At 39.1% G+C, this 18,941-nt stretch overlaps 3 protein-coding genes across 4 annotated transcripts; 1 reads left to right on the plus strand and 2 right to left on the minus strand.

Moving 5' to 3' along the window:
* Positions 1-407: 407 nt before the first annotated feature.
* On the minus strand, positions 408-3,899 carry pno1 (partner of NOB1 homolog). The gene is made up of 7 exons (XM_026189283.1): positions 3,601-3,899; positions 2,695-2,841; positions 2,500-2,583; positions 2,113-2,173; positions 1,856-1,973; positions 1,279-1,349; positions 408-666 (listed from the first exon to the last, which is right to left on the minus strand). Exons 1-7 carry the CDS (start codon positions 3,796-3,798, stop codon positions 599-601), a joined length of 747 nt encoding a protein of 248 aa, XP_026045068.1. The 5' UTR covers positions 3,799-3,899; the 3' UTR covers positions 408-598.
* A 207-nt stretch (positions 3,900-4,106) lies between these two features.
* Positions 4,107-10,595, plus strand: dnaaf10 (dynein axonemal assembly factor 10). Its single transcript, XM_026189282.1, has 8 exons — positions 4,107-4,358; positions 5,328-5,428; positions 5,670-5,800; positions 5,918-6,019; positions 6,855-6,970; positions 7,457-7,591; positions 9,567-9,664; positions 9,759-10,595. The coding sequence occupies exons 1-8, from the start codon at positions 4,173-4,175 to the stop codon at positions 9,964-9,966; spliced, it is 1,077 nt and encodes a 358-aa protein (XP_026045067.1). The 5' UTR covers positions 4,107-4,172; the 3' UTR covers positions 9,967-10,595.
* Positions 10,596-10,852: 257 nt separating this feature from the next.
* LOC113034590 (uncharacterized) lies at positions 10,853-17,536 on the minus strand. 2 transcript variants are annotated; one of them, XM_026189279.1, is made up of 12 exons: positions 17,351-17,536; positions 16,782-17,003; positions 16,139-16,322; positions 15,837-15,959; positions 15,357-15,494; positions 14,896-15,145; positions 14,561-14,762; positions 13,322-13,556; positions 12,919-13,043; positions 12,421-12,572; positions 11,638-11,860; positions 10,853-11,045 (listed from the first exon to the last, which is right to left on the minus strand). In XM_026189279.1, exons 3-12 carry the CDS (start codon positions 16,159-16,161, stop codon positions 10,906-10,908), a joined length of 1,611 nt encoding a protein of 536 aa, XP_026045064.1. In that variant the 5' UTR covers positions 16,162-16,322; positions 16,782-17,003; positions 17,351-17,536; the 3' UTR covers positions 10,853-10,905. The 2 variants fall into 2 exon arrangements, with proteins under 2 accessions (XP_026045064.1, XP_026045065.1); XM_026189280.1 differs by lacking the exons at positions 15,837-15,959; positions 16,139-16,322; positions 16,782-17,003; positions 17,351-17,536 and having other exon boundaries at positions 15,368-15,415.
* Between the last annotated feature and the right edge of the window lie 1,405 nt (positions 17,537-18,941).

The raw sequence follows: 18,941 nt of genomic DNA on the forward strand, positions 1-18,941 counted from the left end.
ATGCAGTTCTGGCTCTCTGTTCTCTGTATAGTTCAGACCGCGCTTTAGTTTGTAAGTGCTACTTTTCTCTGAGGGACTTGGGTTCTTTTTAGTTTGTGTGGGGATATGAGAAGATTTAAGTTTGAGAACCTTTTTTTTTCCTTTTTCTGCATGCTGCATCTTATGCTGTGGGACTGTTGGAAACTTGATACTGTATGAAAAATAAAATTTAAATAAACTTTGAAATGTTGAAAGTATTCTATTTGACTGTCCTTTTTTTATTATTATTATTTTAAACCTGACCAAGATGTGACTGACTAGACTTGTATCTTCATTCACCAGGAAAGAAGAGTACACACATGCTTCGTTTAGTTTTTTTTTTTTTTTTTAAACACATTTGCACAAACACGTACTTTCAGATATCCATATTCCCTTAATGCACGTATCATAATTTTATTAATCATATTTGATACCAGCTGATTCAGAAACCACGAGATTACAGAAGAACCCGAGGTATTAGTCCAAAGGGCAGTGACGGTCTCAACACAGATCCCACATAGGAATTCCACCAGCCAATAGGGGAAGAGAAATACATATGGTAACCAATCAGGCTTCAGGTTTAGAATCTCTCTGCAGTCCTGCTAGCCACCACTCGGATGTTGCCATAGACCTTTGAAGGTGGACTTCCTGTAGGGGCAAAAGGGATTTAAAGGTCACTTCTCAGCACTAATGTGTAAACAAAGAGTTCAATTCCAAATATGGTTAATGCTAGATTCGATGGATTTGCTGTCAGGTGACTGATGCTCTGAACACTGGAAAAGGCTGCACAGCAGTTAAATAGGTTTGTTCAGGACTTGGCTAAACTGTTTGTTCAATGTTTTAGGGTTTTTCTTTAAGCTGACTGTCAGCTTATAAAAAAAAAAAAAGTAAGAAATTCGATTTTTGCACTCCTTACGGAAAACATTAAGTGTTATAACAGGTCTTTTTAAACACCTGATTCAGAAAAATGGCTTCATTCCAATGCTTTATTGCCTAGCCTCTTTTAATTTAGGCACTTTTACTGCTGCATTTAAGTATATATCAAAATTGAAATCCATAAAAGGATTCACAGGGGAGTCTTATAATCTAAATTTCAATGTTTAAATGAGTACCTCAAAGTGAATAAATTAGTACTTGTACTTCTCCAGGAGTAACGGTATTTGAGACAGCAGAGTGTCCAACCAGCTCATCCAATAAAGCACCACCTCAATAGCATCAACCACATGATATACTGTGCTATAAAAACAATGCTCGTCTTACCTAAGATCAAGTTGCATATCGCTGTCCGGGCCATCTTGATATTCTGGAAAGATCCTAATACGTGAACTTTTCTGTAGACAGACAAAGCAGAGTGTTCGCAGTTTCAATGAACAATGAATACAAGGCACATAACTAGAAAACATACTGCAGGTATGGATGTATGCGAAAGGTTGTTTATATTGTCTTTAGAGTACCCACAAAAACATCTGCGTGAAGAGGAAAATAGCATTTGTGTGACAAAAACTGTTAGTAAGTAATATATGATAGTATGTTTATGCACTTATTAACAAACCAAATCAGGCCAGTTTATTTTATTTTTTTAAGTTTAATCCCAAAGAAGTAAAGCTCTTCTTTACAGAGTTTCTTTGCAAGATCTGTATTGAACTCCAATACTTATCATGACTAAAACAATGCAAGAGAAAAAATCCCAATCTAAATGTTTGATTAATGCTGCAGTGAAACCGTATCAACTTCAAAAAGGTGGCTAAAGAAAATTAATGAGGGATTAAGAAGCAAATGATGTGAAAAATTAATTAGTAATTTTACTGTAGCATATCAAAATAGTGGATTTACTCACGTGTCTGCAAGCACAATGCGAGTCTTTGTGACATTTTCAATGGTGAATTTGGTTTTTCCTCCCTTCCCTGCTATTCTTCCAATAGCTCTGGATAAGTGGTCTCCCTTCAGAGGTTTCACTGCCAAAACATGGGAGAACAATTAAATAGATCTCGAGAGGTTGAACATTGTATTCTTCATGCAGCAGGGAAAGAGAACTGGTAAGAAATTATGACGACTCTAACAGCAGCCACAAGTGCTACGGAGGTGGAAACTCACCGTCTGTGACATCAAAGCTTTCAAGGAAGAGCTCATCTAATCTAATGAGAGCCAGAGCATCCTGAGGGGAGAGAGTGTGAATGTTACATCACGAGTGACAATCCAGCAAGGCTCAAAATTAACAATAAAATACTGTGACAGCTTCTAAAGATAATTTACACATTTAGACAAAGCAAAAACAACTACAAGTCACTTTATGGAGGCTACTGACAGGGAGGAAACTTTTATTGTATTAACAATAGATTATTTAACTACACTGAGCTGAAGTAAGTTTCAGTCAAGTGTCTCTACTACTGTGCCAAAACTTGACTTTTGGCTTGACAAATACACATTCAGTACAAAAGCAGTCAGGCAGAATTAAAACATGCAGAAAACTCATGTACTTACTTCAACCTGAAATCCAAGAACAAATGCTTTAACAAAATCAGCTGCTCTTTGGAGTGAGGTGATGTCCTGTGTTTCTTTACATGTCTGAAAGAAAGAAGGCATATTAGTCATATCAGAGATGAAATACTGTATATAAGCATTGTAATAAATAGGCTCACCAAATCACCGAAGTCTACATGAACAGGAGAAGCTTACCTTGATTTCAACATTCCTTGTTTTGAGGTTGAATCTAACTTGAAGTTGTAGGTTCTCTACAATAGGAGTGAAAATCTTCAGCCAGTTATCTTTCAGCGGTGTGTATCTGTGAGCTGGAACTGGGATTTTGCGCATCTCATCTGATCCCTTAAAAAAAACAAACAAACACAAAGAACATTTCTGATCATACGGTGTAATGTTAGCAAAACTACTCTATGACATTTGGTTAGGATTTATCAGAAAACATCTTTGCTTTGTAACCCGAACTCAAAGCAATGCTGCAACTAATGTAACATGTTTACGATTGTTTAATGTGGTGACTTTTTTTCCACTTAACTGTCTGATCTTTAAATCATCAGGAAACAGTGAAAAAAATGTCATCATAACAGAAACCACTAATCCACAACAGAAGTAGAAAGAGAGATTGCAGAGTACATATAAACAGCAACCCCGGGTTTCTATTGTGCCTGACGGTGCATTTAATTACTGAAACATTCATATGCACGCTTAATTTCAAAGTTTCTAATTAATCCTCTGAGTACTGGACTGATATTAACCACGAGTAATTTATGCGTTTTGTTTTCCTAACTGTATTTTTGCTTTAGTAGACAGTGCTTTAAACAGTCAGAGTACTGTGAAATCATAAGTATTATAATAACAGTCACGACCTAAACACAGTATTTGTTGTGTATTTGAATATTCTACTTGGGCAACCACACTACCACAACAGCAGCTTTATTTAGTGTATTCACATGACTACACCGCGCGTGCGCATAATAGTTAATGGTTTGGTCGGGGAAGCTACTTTGTAAACATGACAAATAACATTAAATGTACAGTTATTGGTATTTATTTGACAAAACCGAGAGAATACACAGAGTCTATATATGCACGTGGTGTAGTTACCCGTAATTTGTCTCCTGAAATGGGCGGAAATTGCGGTCGTTTGCTTGCCACGGGCTCCTCTGTGTCCATGCTCGCTCCATCTTGTTCACGTTTTCGCTTCTGAGACTTTTTTGACTTAACCTTTGTGAAAGAATCGGCGTCATCTTTGTTCTCAATGGGTACTACAGAGTCCGGGACTGGGTTTTTGTCGGTGTCCATCTCGAAAAAAGTTTTTAAAATCAGACTTTGAGTAGAAACCTAAGCAGACTGTGAACGGAGACGCGTGAGCATGTCCTCGTGGGACGAAAAGGACCCAAACAGCCACATCAACGACGCCTGTAGATTGAGAGGTAACAAAATTATTTTATTATAACTATCTATGATGTCTCTAGTTGTCTTTAGAATTGAATGCAAGCTGTTTATATATTTTTGCATATGATTTTTGTACCAATGTACATAGATATTTTATTGAAAGATACGCATTTTGTCAGGCATCTGTTAAGGCAGCCGCTCGCTCAGCTGTACCTAGTTTGTTTTGGAAGAGAGCGACAGTTGTCTAGTTTTTCACGCCGATATCAGTGTTTCTTATAAAAATGTCATCGCCGCTGTCCAAGCCTCAGATTATTACGCATATTCAGAAGAGTTTGAACTATACGGTTTTTGACAGTAAATGGATTCCCTGCAGCGCGAAGTTTGTCTGTCTGGGAAACTTTCCTAGTGGAACCGGAGTGATTCAAATATATGAAGTTCACCAAGGCGAGGCTCAGCTCATAAAGGAGGTACATTAACGTTCTACTCTTGTGGGCCTTTGTTCCTTTCTTTTCTATCAGATATTTCATACAAACGGCGTACAGAGCTAGCTAGCCCGTCGAAGAGTTCTAGAAAAGTCTGGCAAGGGTGTTTCCATGACAACAATTTGAAGGCAGCCCGTTCATTATTGTTCTACTGTAGATTATCCTATAGTTGGCATACTTTATCCAGATTATACTTAAAAAGCAAATACTACAGCATCACTTGCAACGATTAAAAGATTGCTACGCTGTCACCAGTGTATCGTACTACAAACAAAACTTACTGTTGTAGTTTTGCGCCATGGGATGTGTGCCAGGCATCAAGATACAGATAAAGGAGAGTAAACGTAACAAAACGTGTATAAACATGATTCTTTTATACTTATCTTGCCTGTTTGTTTCAAGTGTAGGTCATTTTGCTGCTAAAGCTTGAATCAAGAGTGCCTACATGATACAGTGCTGTGAAAAAGTATTTGCCCTATTCCCAATTTCTTATGTTCTTGCATATTTGTCACGCATGTTTCAAATGATCAAGCAAATGTTAGTATAAGACAAGAACGTCTTAGTTAAGGTCAGTGTTCATGATTCAATGATAAGAAAGAGAATCGGTAAAAATGGCATCTATGGGAGAGTTCCGTAGTGAAAACCACTGCTGACCAAAATGAACACAAAGGGCCATCTCACGTTAGCTAAAAAAACAAGAAAACAATCAAACATGGTGATGTGATGGTCTGGGGCTGTTTTGCTGCTTTTGGCCTGGACGACTTGAATTAATAGGTTCAACCAGAAAATCCTAAAGGAGAATGCCTGACTGTCAGTTTATGCCCTGAAGCTCAAGCTCACTTGGATTATGAAAATACATTTTCACTGCACTCCTTCCACACTGCTTTTCCATTATATGCTGAATTGTCCCATTCACGAAACTAAACAAACTCTTACCTCTGTGATATGTTTCAGGTAGAGAAACCTAAAGCTATAAAATGTGGAACATTTGGGGCCACGTCTCTTCAGCAAAGACACATAGCAACAGGGGATTTTGATGGAAATCTCAATATATGGTATTGTATACACCAATTGTAACTGTTGTGCCTGTAATAGCAAGAATCAAACTGGGAAAGCAAGGTTTAAATTCTATTTTTAACCAAAAAACACTTGTTGTGTTAATTGTAGATCTTATATTCAAATCCCAAAGACAGTTATAATTGGAATGGAATAGAAAAAATGTAATGGAAATGTTATTTTAAAAATCTGTTACGTCGACATTAGACTTATTCAGTACTGATGTCCTGTGGTTCACAGGAATCTAGAGACCCCGGATGTGCCCGTATATGCTGTAAAGGCCCACAAAGAGATCGTGAATAGTATTGATGGTGTTGGTGGTCTGGGGATTGGTGATGGTGCGCCTGAGATCGTTACTGGAAGCAGAGATGGTAAGAGCATTTAAAAAAACAAACAAACTAGATTGTAATTACTTTTCAGTGCAATGATAGTGGGAAAGTAAAGTACACGAAAATAAGACTAGATCCTACATGATTGTATTTTAATAGGTACAGTCAAGGTGTGGGATCCCAGACAGAAGGATTCCCCTGTAGCCAACATGGAGCCAATGGAAGGAGAAACCAAGAGGGACTGCTGGACTGTTGCTTTTGGTTTGTAAAATATTCTTCAGAAACTAAGTTGATAGTGCTGGTGCTTCCCCTACTTCCATGGTGTGCAGAAAAGAACATAAGGTCTGAAGAGGTTAAGGCTCCTGCAATAGTTGTGGTAGTATAAAGGACACTGTTACAGCTTGTGCCCCTTAACAGGGTCCTCACAGAACATTATTTTCTTGAGGACCGAAGTACCAACATCCACAAGTAAAGTTTAAAAACATGCTCTCCACTTTATCTGTATCCACAGAGACAGGACTGTAATGCATTTTTGATAGTGATAAGAACTGATACAGTCATAGGTTATATTAATTCTAAGAAGCAGTAAAAAATATTTATCATATATTCTATTGTGTACAATTTGAGGGATTTCTTTATACTTAGTAAAGGGGATTATTTCTCTGAATTTTAAACAGCAGAACAAAGCCCAAATTCCAGCTAGTCCCTTGGTCAAAGGTACAATGTCAGGAGAGAGTATTCAAACTCCAGAGAGAAGCACCCTGTTCAGGGTCAGACAAAGGACACTCTGTGAAGCAACAATGCTAACCTATCAGCCACCATAAATAAAGCTGCTGTAATGCACTGCACATAACCGATAAGACATGACAAACAAAACTTTTGTTTTTGTTTGTTTTTCATGTATACTTTTTTAAGAACATCCTGATCCATGCCCTCCAAACACAAAAGGTGCAAACAGATGGTACAGTGGAAAAAAAAAAAAAGCACATGAGCATGAACACCTATGGAAATGCAGCCATAAACCTATGTTGTGCCTTTGTGTTTGTTTTCAATGATCTTTCCCAGGCTTAAAATATCCTTTACATTTACATTTCAGGTCATGCCTTTAATGATCAGGACCGCTGTGTTTGTGCTGGATATGACAATGGTGACATCAAACTCTTCGATCTGCGGAATATGTCTCTACGGTGGGAAACGAACATTAAAAATGGGGTGAGGTGAAAGAAAAAATTGTCAGTATGTGGCATATATACATTTTCTACTTTTTTTTCTGATTCAACCAAACATGAATCAAAATAGTTAAAGCTAATGCTTTTTTTAAGGGTTGAATTCTTTTGGCACATAATATTTCCTTTGCACAAATAACAGATTTTGAACTATAATGCAGACAAAAACGGTGTGAAATGTGGAGACAGAACTGAAAATGACTTCCCACATCATTTACACTGCACATAAAACAACAGGGCAGTCTGAGGTGAATACTTCCTCACATGCCATAAGCAGTACAAAGAATTGCTCTGATTTTATTACATGGCTGTCTCTTTCATTCAGTTCCTCTTGTGTATAAACCTGCCAGAAGTCATTATGCCAAGTTCAACACATTCTACTGCATGGTAAAATCATTTGTGATGGAGCTTTGCCATGTGGTAAATATCCAGGGAGTGACTCATTTCTATTATTTTTTTTTTTCTTGACTAGGTATGTTGTGTGGAGTTTGACAGGAAAGACATCAACATGAACAAGCTGGTGGCCACTTCACTGGAGGGAAAATTCCACGTTTTTGACATGAGGACCCAGCACCCTACCAAAGGCTTCGCCTCGGTTTCTGAAAAGGTAATTAACCTGGGTGGAGTGACTCAGATGGATGTTTGGCTGCTATGTATGGGGAAAATGTCAAAAGGCTATTAGAACTATTATTGTTATTGTTACATTTGTGTGGTATAGAAAGAAATGGGGGCAAACGGCAATTTGACCGTTTTTATAGCTGGAAGTGTTTGGGGTCATGTTTGTCTAACTACCTTTGTGTAACCGGCCCGAAAAATGAGACTGGGCATGTTAGGGAAGAGATGTGTGGCTTTCTGTGGGAAAACGCTGGAAAAACTACACTTAAACCAGGATTAGTGCACGGCCAGCTTTCCAAGTGTTAGCTAGGCCCAGGAAATCCAGGGGCCTGGCTTTCTAAATATTTGTCCAGTTCTTCTGAGCAATCAACAGTTGGCACACCAGTGTCTCCAACCATGAGTCATAAGGTTCCACCAAGAATTTCAGACTAAAATACAACATGGACTTTACAAGGTTCAAGGTTCTTTATTCGTCACATGCATAGTTATACAAGTATAACGCACAGTGAAATGTAACCTGACATTTCACTGACACGCCCCTCGACTTGTGCAAGGGGGGACATTATATATATATATATATATATATATATACATATACACACACACACTCTCACTCTCACTCATTAGGTGAATGTGCAGTAGTAGCATGTATGCAGCAAGCAGGTGAATTCTGTACATTAAGTGAATTAAATAAGAATAGACAATCTGACTATTTTACAAAATAGACAAAATGAACATATATAAAATTAAAGGAATTTGAAATGTACATTGTGCCGGTGGGTTTAGAGTGTCTAGAAGAGAGTCCTGTCTCAGTCACTTATAGATGATGTGAGAGGGTGAGGGGGGTTGGTTTAGGGCCCGAATGGCTTGGGGATAGATGCTCCTCTGGAGTCTCTCTGTCCTTGCCCGGATGATGCGGAACCTTCTACCGGATTGCAGAAGTTGGAACAGTGTGTTGCCAGGATGGGACGGGTCCTTCAGTATCTGTGCTGCTTTAGTCCGGCATCTCCTGGTGTAGGTGTCCTGAAGCGGGGGGAGACCAATCCTGCAGCAGCGTTCTGCTGTACTGAAGAGCTTTTTGGTCCTTAACACAGCTGTTCCCAAACCAGGATGTGATGTTCTGTGTGAGGATGCTCTCCACAACGCCTGTATAGAAAATCCTGAGGATCTCAGGAGAGACCCTAAACTTCCTCAGTTGTCGTAGGTGGTACAGGCGCTGCTTAGCCTTCTTGGTCTGGAGCTGAATGTAGGCAGACCATGTCAGGTCTGAGGAGATGTGGACACCGAGATACTTGAAGGACTGCACCCTCTCCACTGGAGCACCATTGATGATAATGGGCTTGTAGTCTCTGTGCTGACTCCTTCTGAAGTCCACCACCAGCTCCTTGGTCTTGCCAAGGTTCAGCTGGAGATGGTTGTCCTGGCACCATGATGCCAGATTCTTCACTTCATCCATGTAGGCCGCCTCATCGTTGTTGGAGATGGCGCCATTAATATCATGGTATTGATGGTTATTATAGTCAAAATTTCAGTCATTTTCAAAGCATCAAGAGCAGCCTCTTTCACGTGGATTCCGAGGTTTTTCTGTTTCGCTTTTTAATGTCCTTTCGTATGTCTAGATATTTTGTGTGTTTTAATGCAAAATATTTTTTGGTGGAGATACTTTGCATATGCAAAACAAAAGCTTTTTCAAATTCAGTTTGTCCAGCTGAAGCAAGGAAAATGAAGCATTTTTGGCAATGGAAGCAAGGGAAAGATGCAATGTCAGAGATCGGACTATTCCACTGATGATATAAATTTAACTTGTGTTTTGAATTTAAGTCTATACCAAAGAAGAGTCAAAACAGGAACCTCTAAAAACAGCACAAGTCACACTTTGTGACTGTTATCAGTCTAAAGTGGTTGAAAGGTTTTCTTTACAGTCTTTCGGTACACTTTATGTACTAAACATGACTCTTCTGTTTTAGGCTCATAAGTCGACCATTTGGCAGGTGAGACATTTGCCTCAGAACAGAGACATCTTTATGACCACAGGAGGAGCCGGCAACCTACATCTATGGAAATAGTAAGTAACCAGTCAAGTCAGTCAACAGACACCATGTTCTTTCCTGTAAACTGTAAACTAACCATAATTTTTTGTGTTTTGATGTCATTTCCAGTGAGTATCCTGCTCAGAGATGCAAGAAAGACTCTGATGGTGTTGACGTAGGTGTAGCTGGATCTGTCAACCTCTTACAGAATGTCACTCTGTCTACTCAGCCAATTGCCAGCCTGGACTGGAGCCCAGACAAGCAGGGCCTGTGTGTGTGTTCGGGATTTGACCAGTCTGTCCGTGTACTTATTGTCACTAAACTCAACATAGTTTAACAACTGCACTGCATAAAATACTTTTTGTGATCTGTGCAGCCTAATATGGGAAAAACAAAAAACAAACAAGTATCTGTAGTGCTGCACCACCCGTGTGTAAGTCACAGGCTTAATGATGAGTAGTCTTTTAGTAGAAGACACCAATTTTCTACTGCAAGTCCTGGAGACTGCTCATGTCCATTTCAATCAATACTCCTTTAAAAAGTATTTTAGATTAACTGGGAAACTTGAGTTTGGCCATTTCTTCCCCCTATGTTAAATGATATCCCTAAAAAATGTGTATTGTCTGGCTGAGCCCTGCAGATGATATTATCCTTTACTGCAGAGAAGTATCCCTGTAACGCAATTATACATTTCCTGTAAAGTCTCTATGTGGATGGAAAAATAACTGTAGCCTCTGGCTTGGAATTACTGTGGGATCAAGATTTATTTTCTCTCATCAATTTCTGTTTTTGTAGGAGGAAACTGAAACGTTTTCCGTTGTTGCACTGTCAGTGAACATTGTTGTAGTTCACTTTTGTCTATTGTTTAAGTTGTGGCTTTTGACATGACATTTTTAAGAGGTGTTTTTCCTAATTAAATCTGTATTTGAATAAAAAAAAAAAGATTTCTCAGTTGCTTTAACCAAATACAAATGGCTTATTTCATACTGCAGTAGTAATTGTAGTCAAGATAAGTAGTTTTGTTTATGAACACACAAAGGCCCAAACACAGTTGCACATCACCCCTTTGATTTGCATGCTACTATAAGTGTTAGTGTGTCCCATTTCTTTTGAGGACAACATTAATGGTCAATTACACTTTGAAATTAAATATGGGGGGCCATTTAAAAGGCTAGATGGTGAATACCCTACCATATGCAGCAGCCAGGGAGAAGAGACTAGAATTAAACTCAAGACTCCGAATTTATTACATCAACACAGCAAACAATCAAAAACATCATATCCAGCACTTGAACTTGAAGAAGTTCTGCAGATCCTCATCATCCTCTTGTCTGTTGTGGATCCCCGCGTAGACGGTCTTTAGCAGCTTGGTCTTAGACTTTCCATCCAAAATGTGAATGTAATTCTCTATGCAACCTGCAAACACAACCACAGATTTGCATAACAAAATTAGTTCACTCACACTGACAAAAATATTGTAGCATGTCATATTGTCTGGGTGTGTCTGACAAAATATTAAATATCTTTATATAACTACATTATATCCTGACTTGCCCTGTGGCCACAGTTTATTTGAAAGCAGTCACCATATATGTATTACTATTTAGTATGCAATATGCCATCTATCTGTCAATCACACCAGCTGAATGTGATACATCTCTATAAATAACACGACATGGCATGTCACATGGGTCTGGCGGCATGATTTCAGTACAACACATTTGGTAAATATAGTCCAGCTGCCTATAAAGAAAATCATGGTAAACCAGTATTTTTTTTACACCTAAAAATGTATCTGTAGCTGGCAATCTTAATAAGCAACACTCACACTTTATAGGTAGATACTCCCCATGTCCATTCAAAATCATTAAAAAGTTATTTAACTAGACATTTTGTTTAAACTCTAAAGGTTTCTGTAAATAACTTTTTACTGTTCAAATCTGACTTTTTCCAAAGCTAATACCACGTGTTTATAGTATTTATAATAATAATAATAAAAAGTAATCACTTAGGCCCATGACTTTGCCATAAGCTATGAGGCTGGGGCCAAGCTGTGGGTGGTCGTACTGCTCCTCAGACATCAGCATGCGCACAATCTCTCCTGTGATGAAGGCATCCTCGAAGTTTTGCTCAGCCACAGGCTTCAAAGGGAATTTGCAGTATACATCCAAAGCAGCCTGAGGGTCGGATGGCTCCAGCAGCTGCGCAAGCTCGATGTAGGCATCATGGATCTAAACAGTCAGTTCATTAATCATATTTGATCTGCACTGCATTAAACCAGATAAACACCAAGAGCATGAGACTCTTTGAAAATATATAAACTACAACTTTTAGAGGTTTTCTAAATATCGAAGACATGTAATGGGAAATCTTTTTCCTAAATGTTCTTGAATGACTATATTCACTGTACATGAGATGTATGAAAGTATTTACTCAGAAATCTCAGCTAAATTTGAATCAAATGATCAAATAATGACATTTTATTAGTTCTATATGAATCTCTCCCTCATATTTTGAATGTCTTGAATTATACTGCACATTTTCTTCAGACATAATTGAGATCTTTTTTTCAGGCAAAGATTTATGAACAAAGGGTAACCGCTTTCAAGTCTTGAGCACGAGACTTTAAAATCTGAATATATATAGTTTCATTTTCTAGTCCAACAGCAGAACATGTGGCTATTCCACAGAGTTGGTGGGAGAAAGAACATGTTAATAAAATCCTTACTTAATGTGACTATTGTGAAACTTTGGGAAACACTTTAAAATGCAAATATAAAAGATAACTGACCTCTGGTGCCATTGCGATGACCTCTTGGTATAGCTGTTTTGCTTGGTCCTGGGTGTTTGAAGATCGCGAGTAAGCTCGAGCCAGACCCAGTCTTGCTGCATGAGATCTGCGGTTCATCAGACTGGACTCATGGATTTTGTCTGTCACAGCAACTGAACAGAGATTGTTTTGAATCCCACATTGTACCCATTTAATGTTCTTGGAAACCAAAATCCTTAAGTAAAGAAAATTTGTATATTTATGACAGTGGTGCTAAACAACTAATGTCAAATCATCTGCATTTCAAGTAATCAATACCACTGTTTTGCATGTTATACCTTCAGTTAAACAGCATTATATTTGAACTTCTTAAACAGAAAAATGTATAAGCCCTCTTTTATCATCAAGATTTAGATTTTCTCTGTGTAGTTTTTTTTTTTATTGTAGCTTGCAAAACCTGTTCACACCTCACCAAGAAAGGATTTTCAGTTTCCCAGACTTGCCTCTGTAATGCCTTACCCTCAGCTTTCCTCAAAGTATCAGAGAAACTGTCCTGTTTAGACTTGTTGAGCGGGAGCTGAGGTTTAGTGTTATGACCAGAAAGTTTCACCCTATCTGGCTTGGCAGCTGCTCCAGAACTCCCCCTACAGGAGAGAAAGCATAATACAGGCTCTCTAAAAACTTATTTAATATTCAAGTGAAAAGTCTGTTTTTTTGTTAGTTTGGTTGTTTGTTGTTGTTTTGTCTTTTCATATAGCAGACCCAGAGTCATAAATGGTAAAAGGCTGTTTTTGCTTCATACGTAGGAAGCAAGGCAAAGCTATACAGGCTATAAATCCATAGGAAATCAATCATGCTATGACAATGGGAAAGGGAAAACCATCTAAACCATGTATCTACAAACACCTTTCTCAGTACAAACCTGGCTGCAGGGGTTTTGGCTGGATTCCGGACAGCCTTCCCTCCCCTGGTGGGAGCTGGAGCTGGTGCTTTGGTTACAGCTACTGCTACACACCTAGAACCTCCCCTGCTCTGCTGCACTCCTCTTTTTGCCAATTTGATGTCACAAGTCTCCTTTACACCAGCTGGTTGGGTGATGGACTGCTTGGCAGCTTCCTTAGTTTTAACCTCCACCTTTTCCTGCCACCACTTTTGTTCTGAGCAAACAGGTAATGGTGAGGAAAAGTTAAATTCCAAAAAGGCTACATTAAAAATGTGTTAAAAACACCAGCCTATTGGAAGAAATAACAGAACATTCATTGAAACACAATCATCAGTTTGATAGAAAGTAATAATTCTGCCATGAAATACAAGCACAAGACATGGAATATAAAAGTTACATGACCACCAGAGATGTCAATGAAGTATGTTTGCTAGAGAATATCAGGTCCTTTTCATTCATTATCCTAACATATGCTTTCTTGCATCCCCTCTCCTCCCATAGCATGGAAATTGTTTCCTAAAGACCATCACAGGAGATCTTCCAGTTCCGTAAATGTACCTGAAGGACATGAGGGGCTATGATTACCATTTTGGGGGTTCTATGAAACAGGTTTATGACACTGACCTTTCCATAAATTAAAATATTTAAAACGAATTCTATATGACTAAAATCAACACTGGCAATAATGCCACTAAAATTAAGATACATTAATCAATGAACATATCTTATGAGAAAAAAGACAAGAAATTATAATATTAGAAGTTCTGTGGACATTCATATCATTCAGTGATGCAGCTGTGAACCTTCTTAAGTAACTAACATAACTTGAGACCGACACTATGGAGGCAAGGATTTTTCATTTGGCAGCTTTGATTCTTGCATCTTGGCATCGCTTCCTCTCATCTCTCTCACATCCTTGCTGGGAGCAAGAAATGCAAGTGAAGGAAGTGAGGAGGCACATTAGCATAATGAAAAGGACCCATGGTGTTGCCAGCAGCCTACGGTGGTGACCTTCCTCCCACTTGTAAGGTGGAGGAAGCTGGTTCATCTGGCTGGGGTCAGGCCTACAATTCTGCTTTATTTTTATGTAGTTTTCTACACATTACAGGTAAACCAGCTTTATTTACCTCACAAGTGAAAAGAAGTGCACCACTGCAAGCTGCTGGGAAAACCATCTTCTCTGGAAAAGCCCACTTTAGTTAATGTACAGAGACTCACTGGTCAGCTGTTCAGGTGGCTCTCCAATCTGAGTCTTGAGTTCCAGCTCAATGCTGGCCTGGAGGCTGAGAAAGGCATCACTTATAGCTTCCTTTGACCTTTCTGAATTTGGGTTATTGTCGTACTGAGCCAGCTGTGCCAGACCCAAGAGACAAAGGGCATGGCTGTCACGCGGTGTGGTTACTACTGCAAGGTGGCACGTCTTCATGCACCAGCAGTAAAGAAACCGGAAGAGAAAAAAAGTCTGAATTATGTCACACGAAACACTCTTGGATATTAACAGTCACTCTATGGATTAGGTACCCTGCACTCGTAAAAAAGAAAGCTCAACATACCCTTTCCTGCATGTCAAGAAGTTCCTGACAGGGAGTGATAGAGGTGTGACATATTAGAGCTGTGAGGGCCTGGCATCTTTTTGCCACCAGAGACTGCCTCTCAATGCCAGTCTTAGCCTGGCATTCACTCTGCTGGGTCAGCCTCTGCAGCAGGGCAAAGTGAGCATCCAGCAGCACCCACTCCAGCTGCCTGCTCACCTCACCACGACGTACACACTGACTCACACTCTGGGCACTCAGCATTGCCACACTGAAGCAGTCCAGCACAGAGACAAGAAGACAGTGTTTTTATGTAGTGGTTAAAACAGCTAAACTGGCTTCTACTCTTAAATGACAGGACTTTTCTTTGGATCGCACATTCACTGCTGAGATGAGTGAGACAGCTCGTTAGAGCCGATATCCACTGCAAACCCCGAATAATAAAACCAGCAAAAAATAAAAACTCCCAAAGTTTTGCATACATATGATAGACCTGTTCAGCACTCATGGCCTTTGTGCATAATGTGCTTCTCTGCTGCAGTTGCCCCAGAGTAAGAAGGCCACGTAGGAACTGTGTGCTGCGGCTGGACAGAGAGTCCGATAGATCCTGCTCCTCCCAGCTGTAAACAAAATCATAAAATATATGGCAGTACAAGCACGAAGCAGCCATTATAACTCTATAGATGACACAACTTAAAGTGTATCAATGTGCTTCTGTAGATGATAGTGGTCTCTTTCAATCAGTTACCTCTCCTTTCAACAGGCTTAAACAGAACAAGCTGGTATATTATTGTTGCTGTCATGGCCTCACACTCTCCCTCTCTCACTGAATATATCCACCTCCACGCACGCACGCACGCACACACACGCACACACACACACACACACACACACACACACACACACACACACACACACACACACACACACACACACACACACACACACACACACACACACACCTCTTGCTGCAGCGCTGGCTGATAAAGTGCTCCAGTCCCTGTTGTAAGAACAAAGCAGCCTCCTTCTCTGCATCCTCAGAGGCTTTCTGTTCCTGCAGTAGCAGACCCAGGCCTGCGAAGAATCTGGAAAAAAGAAAGGCAGCACACATTGAAGAGCTCTGATCTAGTTTTTAGATGTTTAGAATCTAGACCCAGTTTACCCTGTTTAACAGTCTAATCTTAGAAAGGTCATATGATAGAGGGCTTATCATGGAGTGAGAATTTAAGAAGGAGAATAAGGGCTTTTTCAAACCTGCTCTTACACAGCCACAGAAAGGATGCGCATATTTTAACCTTCGCTTCCCTTTCCCTCCCTTGCAGCAGCAGCAGCCTTCCTGCATGGAGGCTGTACTCCCAGCTTTCTGGGCACAGAGACCAGGCATCCAGGTACTTCAGAAGGGCTCAGTGGATATAGCTCTCTTTATCCTGCATAGTTGCACTGATGTCCTGCAACCACCAAGTCCAAGTTTATTGATGATAAGTAACAGTCATAGATGCTTAGACTAAAAACAACCATACAGAACAATATCTATATTTACCATGGTAGTGAATGCAGAACGGAAGTATCTGGAACGATACTGATTTCTATAACTAGCAATGAAAAACATCAAGATCTTCAGCTGAATAAAATTCAGCTCTGTGATGACTTAAGTGTGTTTGAAGAGCCTGTGGAAATGTTAACAGTAATATTCTGAGATGCTGAACTGAATATTGTTTACAAAAGGGTTAGGGTGGTTTTACATTCTAACAGATCACTCATAAGTCAAAGAGAAGTTGTACTGATGTTAGGAAGACGGCGATAGTCTGTCTGTACTGGCCCCTCACTAATCTTTTTCATCACTATCAGATAAAACAGTTTCCTCAAGCAATAGAAGCAGAGGTACTGACAGCATATGACACAATTACCTTGCCAGTTTTCTTAGAAAGCCAGATGTAGAGAGTCTGAACATAGTCTGCTTTGCTGGACTGTCCCTGCTCTTTGAGCAGATGATACTCTTTATCCAGAGCCTGCAGCTGGTTCTCTACTGTGGGTGTTCCAAGGAAACCGTGCAGTTTACACACAGCCAAGATGTCATCCTGATGTGCTGTTGATTTGGCATCACTTAATTCATCTCTCTCTTTGTCAGCCTTTGAGTTGAAACATGCGAGGTTCATTAGCTTTCAACTCAAAAATCAACAAGACAACTGATTTACAATAAACTGGCAAAAAAGTACTATTTTTATATTTTCTGAAAGCTTTGTCACATTTCATAAACTTCCACATGCTTATGAATAATGAAAGTGTGTACTGCAACATCAAAGCAATGTTGTTAACTGACATTTCAGCTGTAATTGACCATATATTTTAATTTAAAATTAGCATGTTATTTACTATGCAATTCTGATTAAAATAACCTTCAGTAATTTTTTTCATTGTTTTAATACAACTAATATGCTGCATAGAGAGCTTTTATTTGTGTATAATAGTACCACACCTTCCTCTGTAGGCTGTACATCTCTGTAGCGTAATGGTGCTCCTCCAGCACGAGACCCAGCTGGAAGTGAAGCCTGGCATCTCTGGAGTTAAGTCTGATAGCTGATGCATAGTGGACAGCAGCCTGCTCCAGGCTATGCAGAGGAGACTGGCCATCTTCATGGTGCAACAGGTCTCCTGTGGAAATGGGAAAAATAAAACACTGTTTTGTGGTACACATCTGACAGAGAGACCAGAGGATTTGCATATATATGAGAGAATTTGCATCTATATAGATTATATAGTACTGGCAAACAACATTTTTCATCGCCGCAGGATGACATTACATTTAAGAGTTTTAAAGACCCATTTAAAACCCCCTTCAGTTCAAATGTAAGATCAAACCAAACTTACAATAGACTTCCTATCTACAATTTTACCATAAGTGTGTCTAGTTTAAGTATTTGGTTGAGCTTAAGAACACTGTCTAAATGTGTTTATTAATGTGAGAAGAATAAAATGCTGTTGGCTGTTGTTACCAGTAGCAATTTTATTGATCTTACACATATAAACATAGCTTGAAGTATTTAGAGAAACTGATTTAATCAGTACACAGCATGCGTCATGAATATTGGCTTTAGTTTCGAATTTTATTAAGTAATTAAGCCCTTTATAATCCGCTGACTTGAATTTAACTATTTTTGTAATTCTTTGGATTGTATTTGGTGGCATGCTCAAAACGCTGTCAGCAACCAGCAGCAGTGTAAACCTGATGATCGTGTTTTGTTCCAGGAATTATAAAGAATTCAGCACGTATCATGTCACTTAGTAGTACTTAGTAGTAGCAGTAATAAAATTCATATGGAAGTAAATCTTAGTACAGCAATTTTGACTCTCCAATTTAATACATTTCATTCCAACTGTATTGAGTATCAGAAAAATAAAAAAAATCTTGGATAAGGTATTGTGTGCTTTGTGAAGTGAGCTCATTTTGAACAGTTTATTAAAGGACAGTTTCATCCAAGCATGAATACTTCACAGCACAATGCATAATGAAAACTAAACAGACTCTCCCATCTAGCTGCCTTCTCTTTACCGAGTACTGGATGCGCCTTTTGCATGAAATATTGAAAGAGAGTATCTTCCCTTGGCAAGTGCGTCCTTTTTCTGTCCAAGTGCACTGATGTCAAGCTTTTAATTGGTTATATTCCCTGGTACATTACATAATCCAACAAGCAGACCCATTCAGCATTTGCTGTTTTATAACTGATATATGCTACATAGCAGAAAAGTCATTTTAGCTGATGAAATTTTTGAGTCTGACAGAAGCATTGAGCTAATGTTAATGTGCAACAAACAGTGTCTTAAAAATGAAAACGTTTCACCAGGCCACATGAAAAATGAAAGGTCAAAAATCAACACTTTTTACTAACAACCCTCATGACACTCATTCTCATTTTGATACTTTTCAGTCACAAAAAAATTAGCAAGGCAAAGATAGCTGAGAAAACATGAGCACAAACTTGAGTGTGAGTGTCTGGCATGTCAAATAAAAGAGAACGCTTCAGAAGTAGCCACTTAGCAGCCTGTTTTCATGTATTTTTTATTAGCTT

The sequence above is a fragment of the Astatotilapia calliptera genome, chromosome 13 (assembly GCF_900246225.1).
Source record: "Astatotilapia calliptera chromosome 13, fAstCal1.2, whole genome shotgun sequence".
Classification (NCBI taxonomy): Eukaryota; Metazoa; Chordata; class Actinopteri; order Cichliformes; family Cichlidae; genus Astatotilapia; species Astatotilapia calliptera.

What these genes read in the sequence shown, in the direction of transcription:
- pno1 (XM_026189283.1), bottom strand. Translation starts at nt 3,798, where the DNA reads ATGGACACCGACAAAAACCCAGTCCCGGACTCTGTAGTACCCATTGAG. An exon ending in TTTCAGGAGACAAATTACGG is followed by an intron (nt 2,842 to 3,600) that starts GTAACTACACCA and finishes GTTTTTTTTAAG; the next exon opens with GGATCAGATGAGATGCGCAA. An exon ending in CAAGGAATGTTGAAATCAAG is followed by an intron (nt 2,584 to 2,694) that starts GTAAGCTTCTCC and finishes TCTTTCTTTCAG; the next exon opens with ACATGTAAAGAAACACAGGA.
- dnaaf10 (XM_026189282.1), top strand. Translation starts at nt 4,173, where the DNA reads ATGTCATCGCCGCTGTCCAAGCCTCAGATTATTACGCATATTCAGAAG. An exon ending in CGTTACTGGAAGCAGAGATG is followed by an intron (nt 5,801 to 5,917) that starts GTAAGAGCATTT and finishes GTATTTTAATAG; the next exon opens with GTACAGTCAAGGTGTGGGAT. An exon ending in CTGCTGGACTGTTGCTTTTG is followed by an intron (nt 6,020 to 6,854) that starts GTTTGTAAAATA and finishes TTTACATTTCAG; the next exon opens with GTCATGCCTTTAATGATCAG.
- LOC113034590 (XM_026189279.1), bottom strand. Translation starts at nt 16,161, where the DNA reads ATGCGCATCCTTTCTGTGGCTGT. An exon ending in GCTGAACAGGTCTATCATAT is followed by an intron (nt 15,146 to 15,356) that starts GTATGCAAAACT and finishes GGACTGCTTCAG; the next exon opens with TGTGGCAATGCTGAGTGCCC. An exon ending in TTCTTGACATGCAGGAAAGG is followed by an intron (nt 14,763 to 14,895) that starts GTATGTTGAGCT and finishes TGGTGCATGAAG; the next exon opens with ACGTGCCACCTTGCAGTAGT.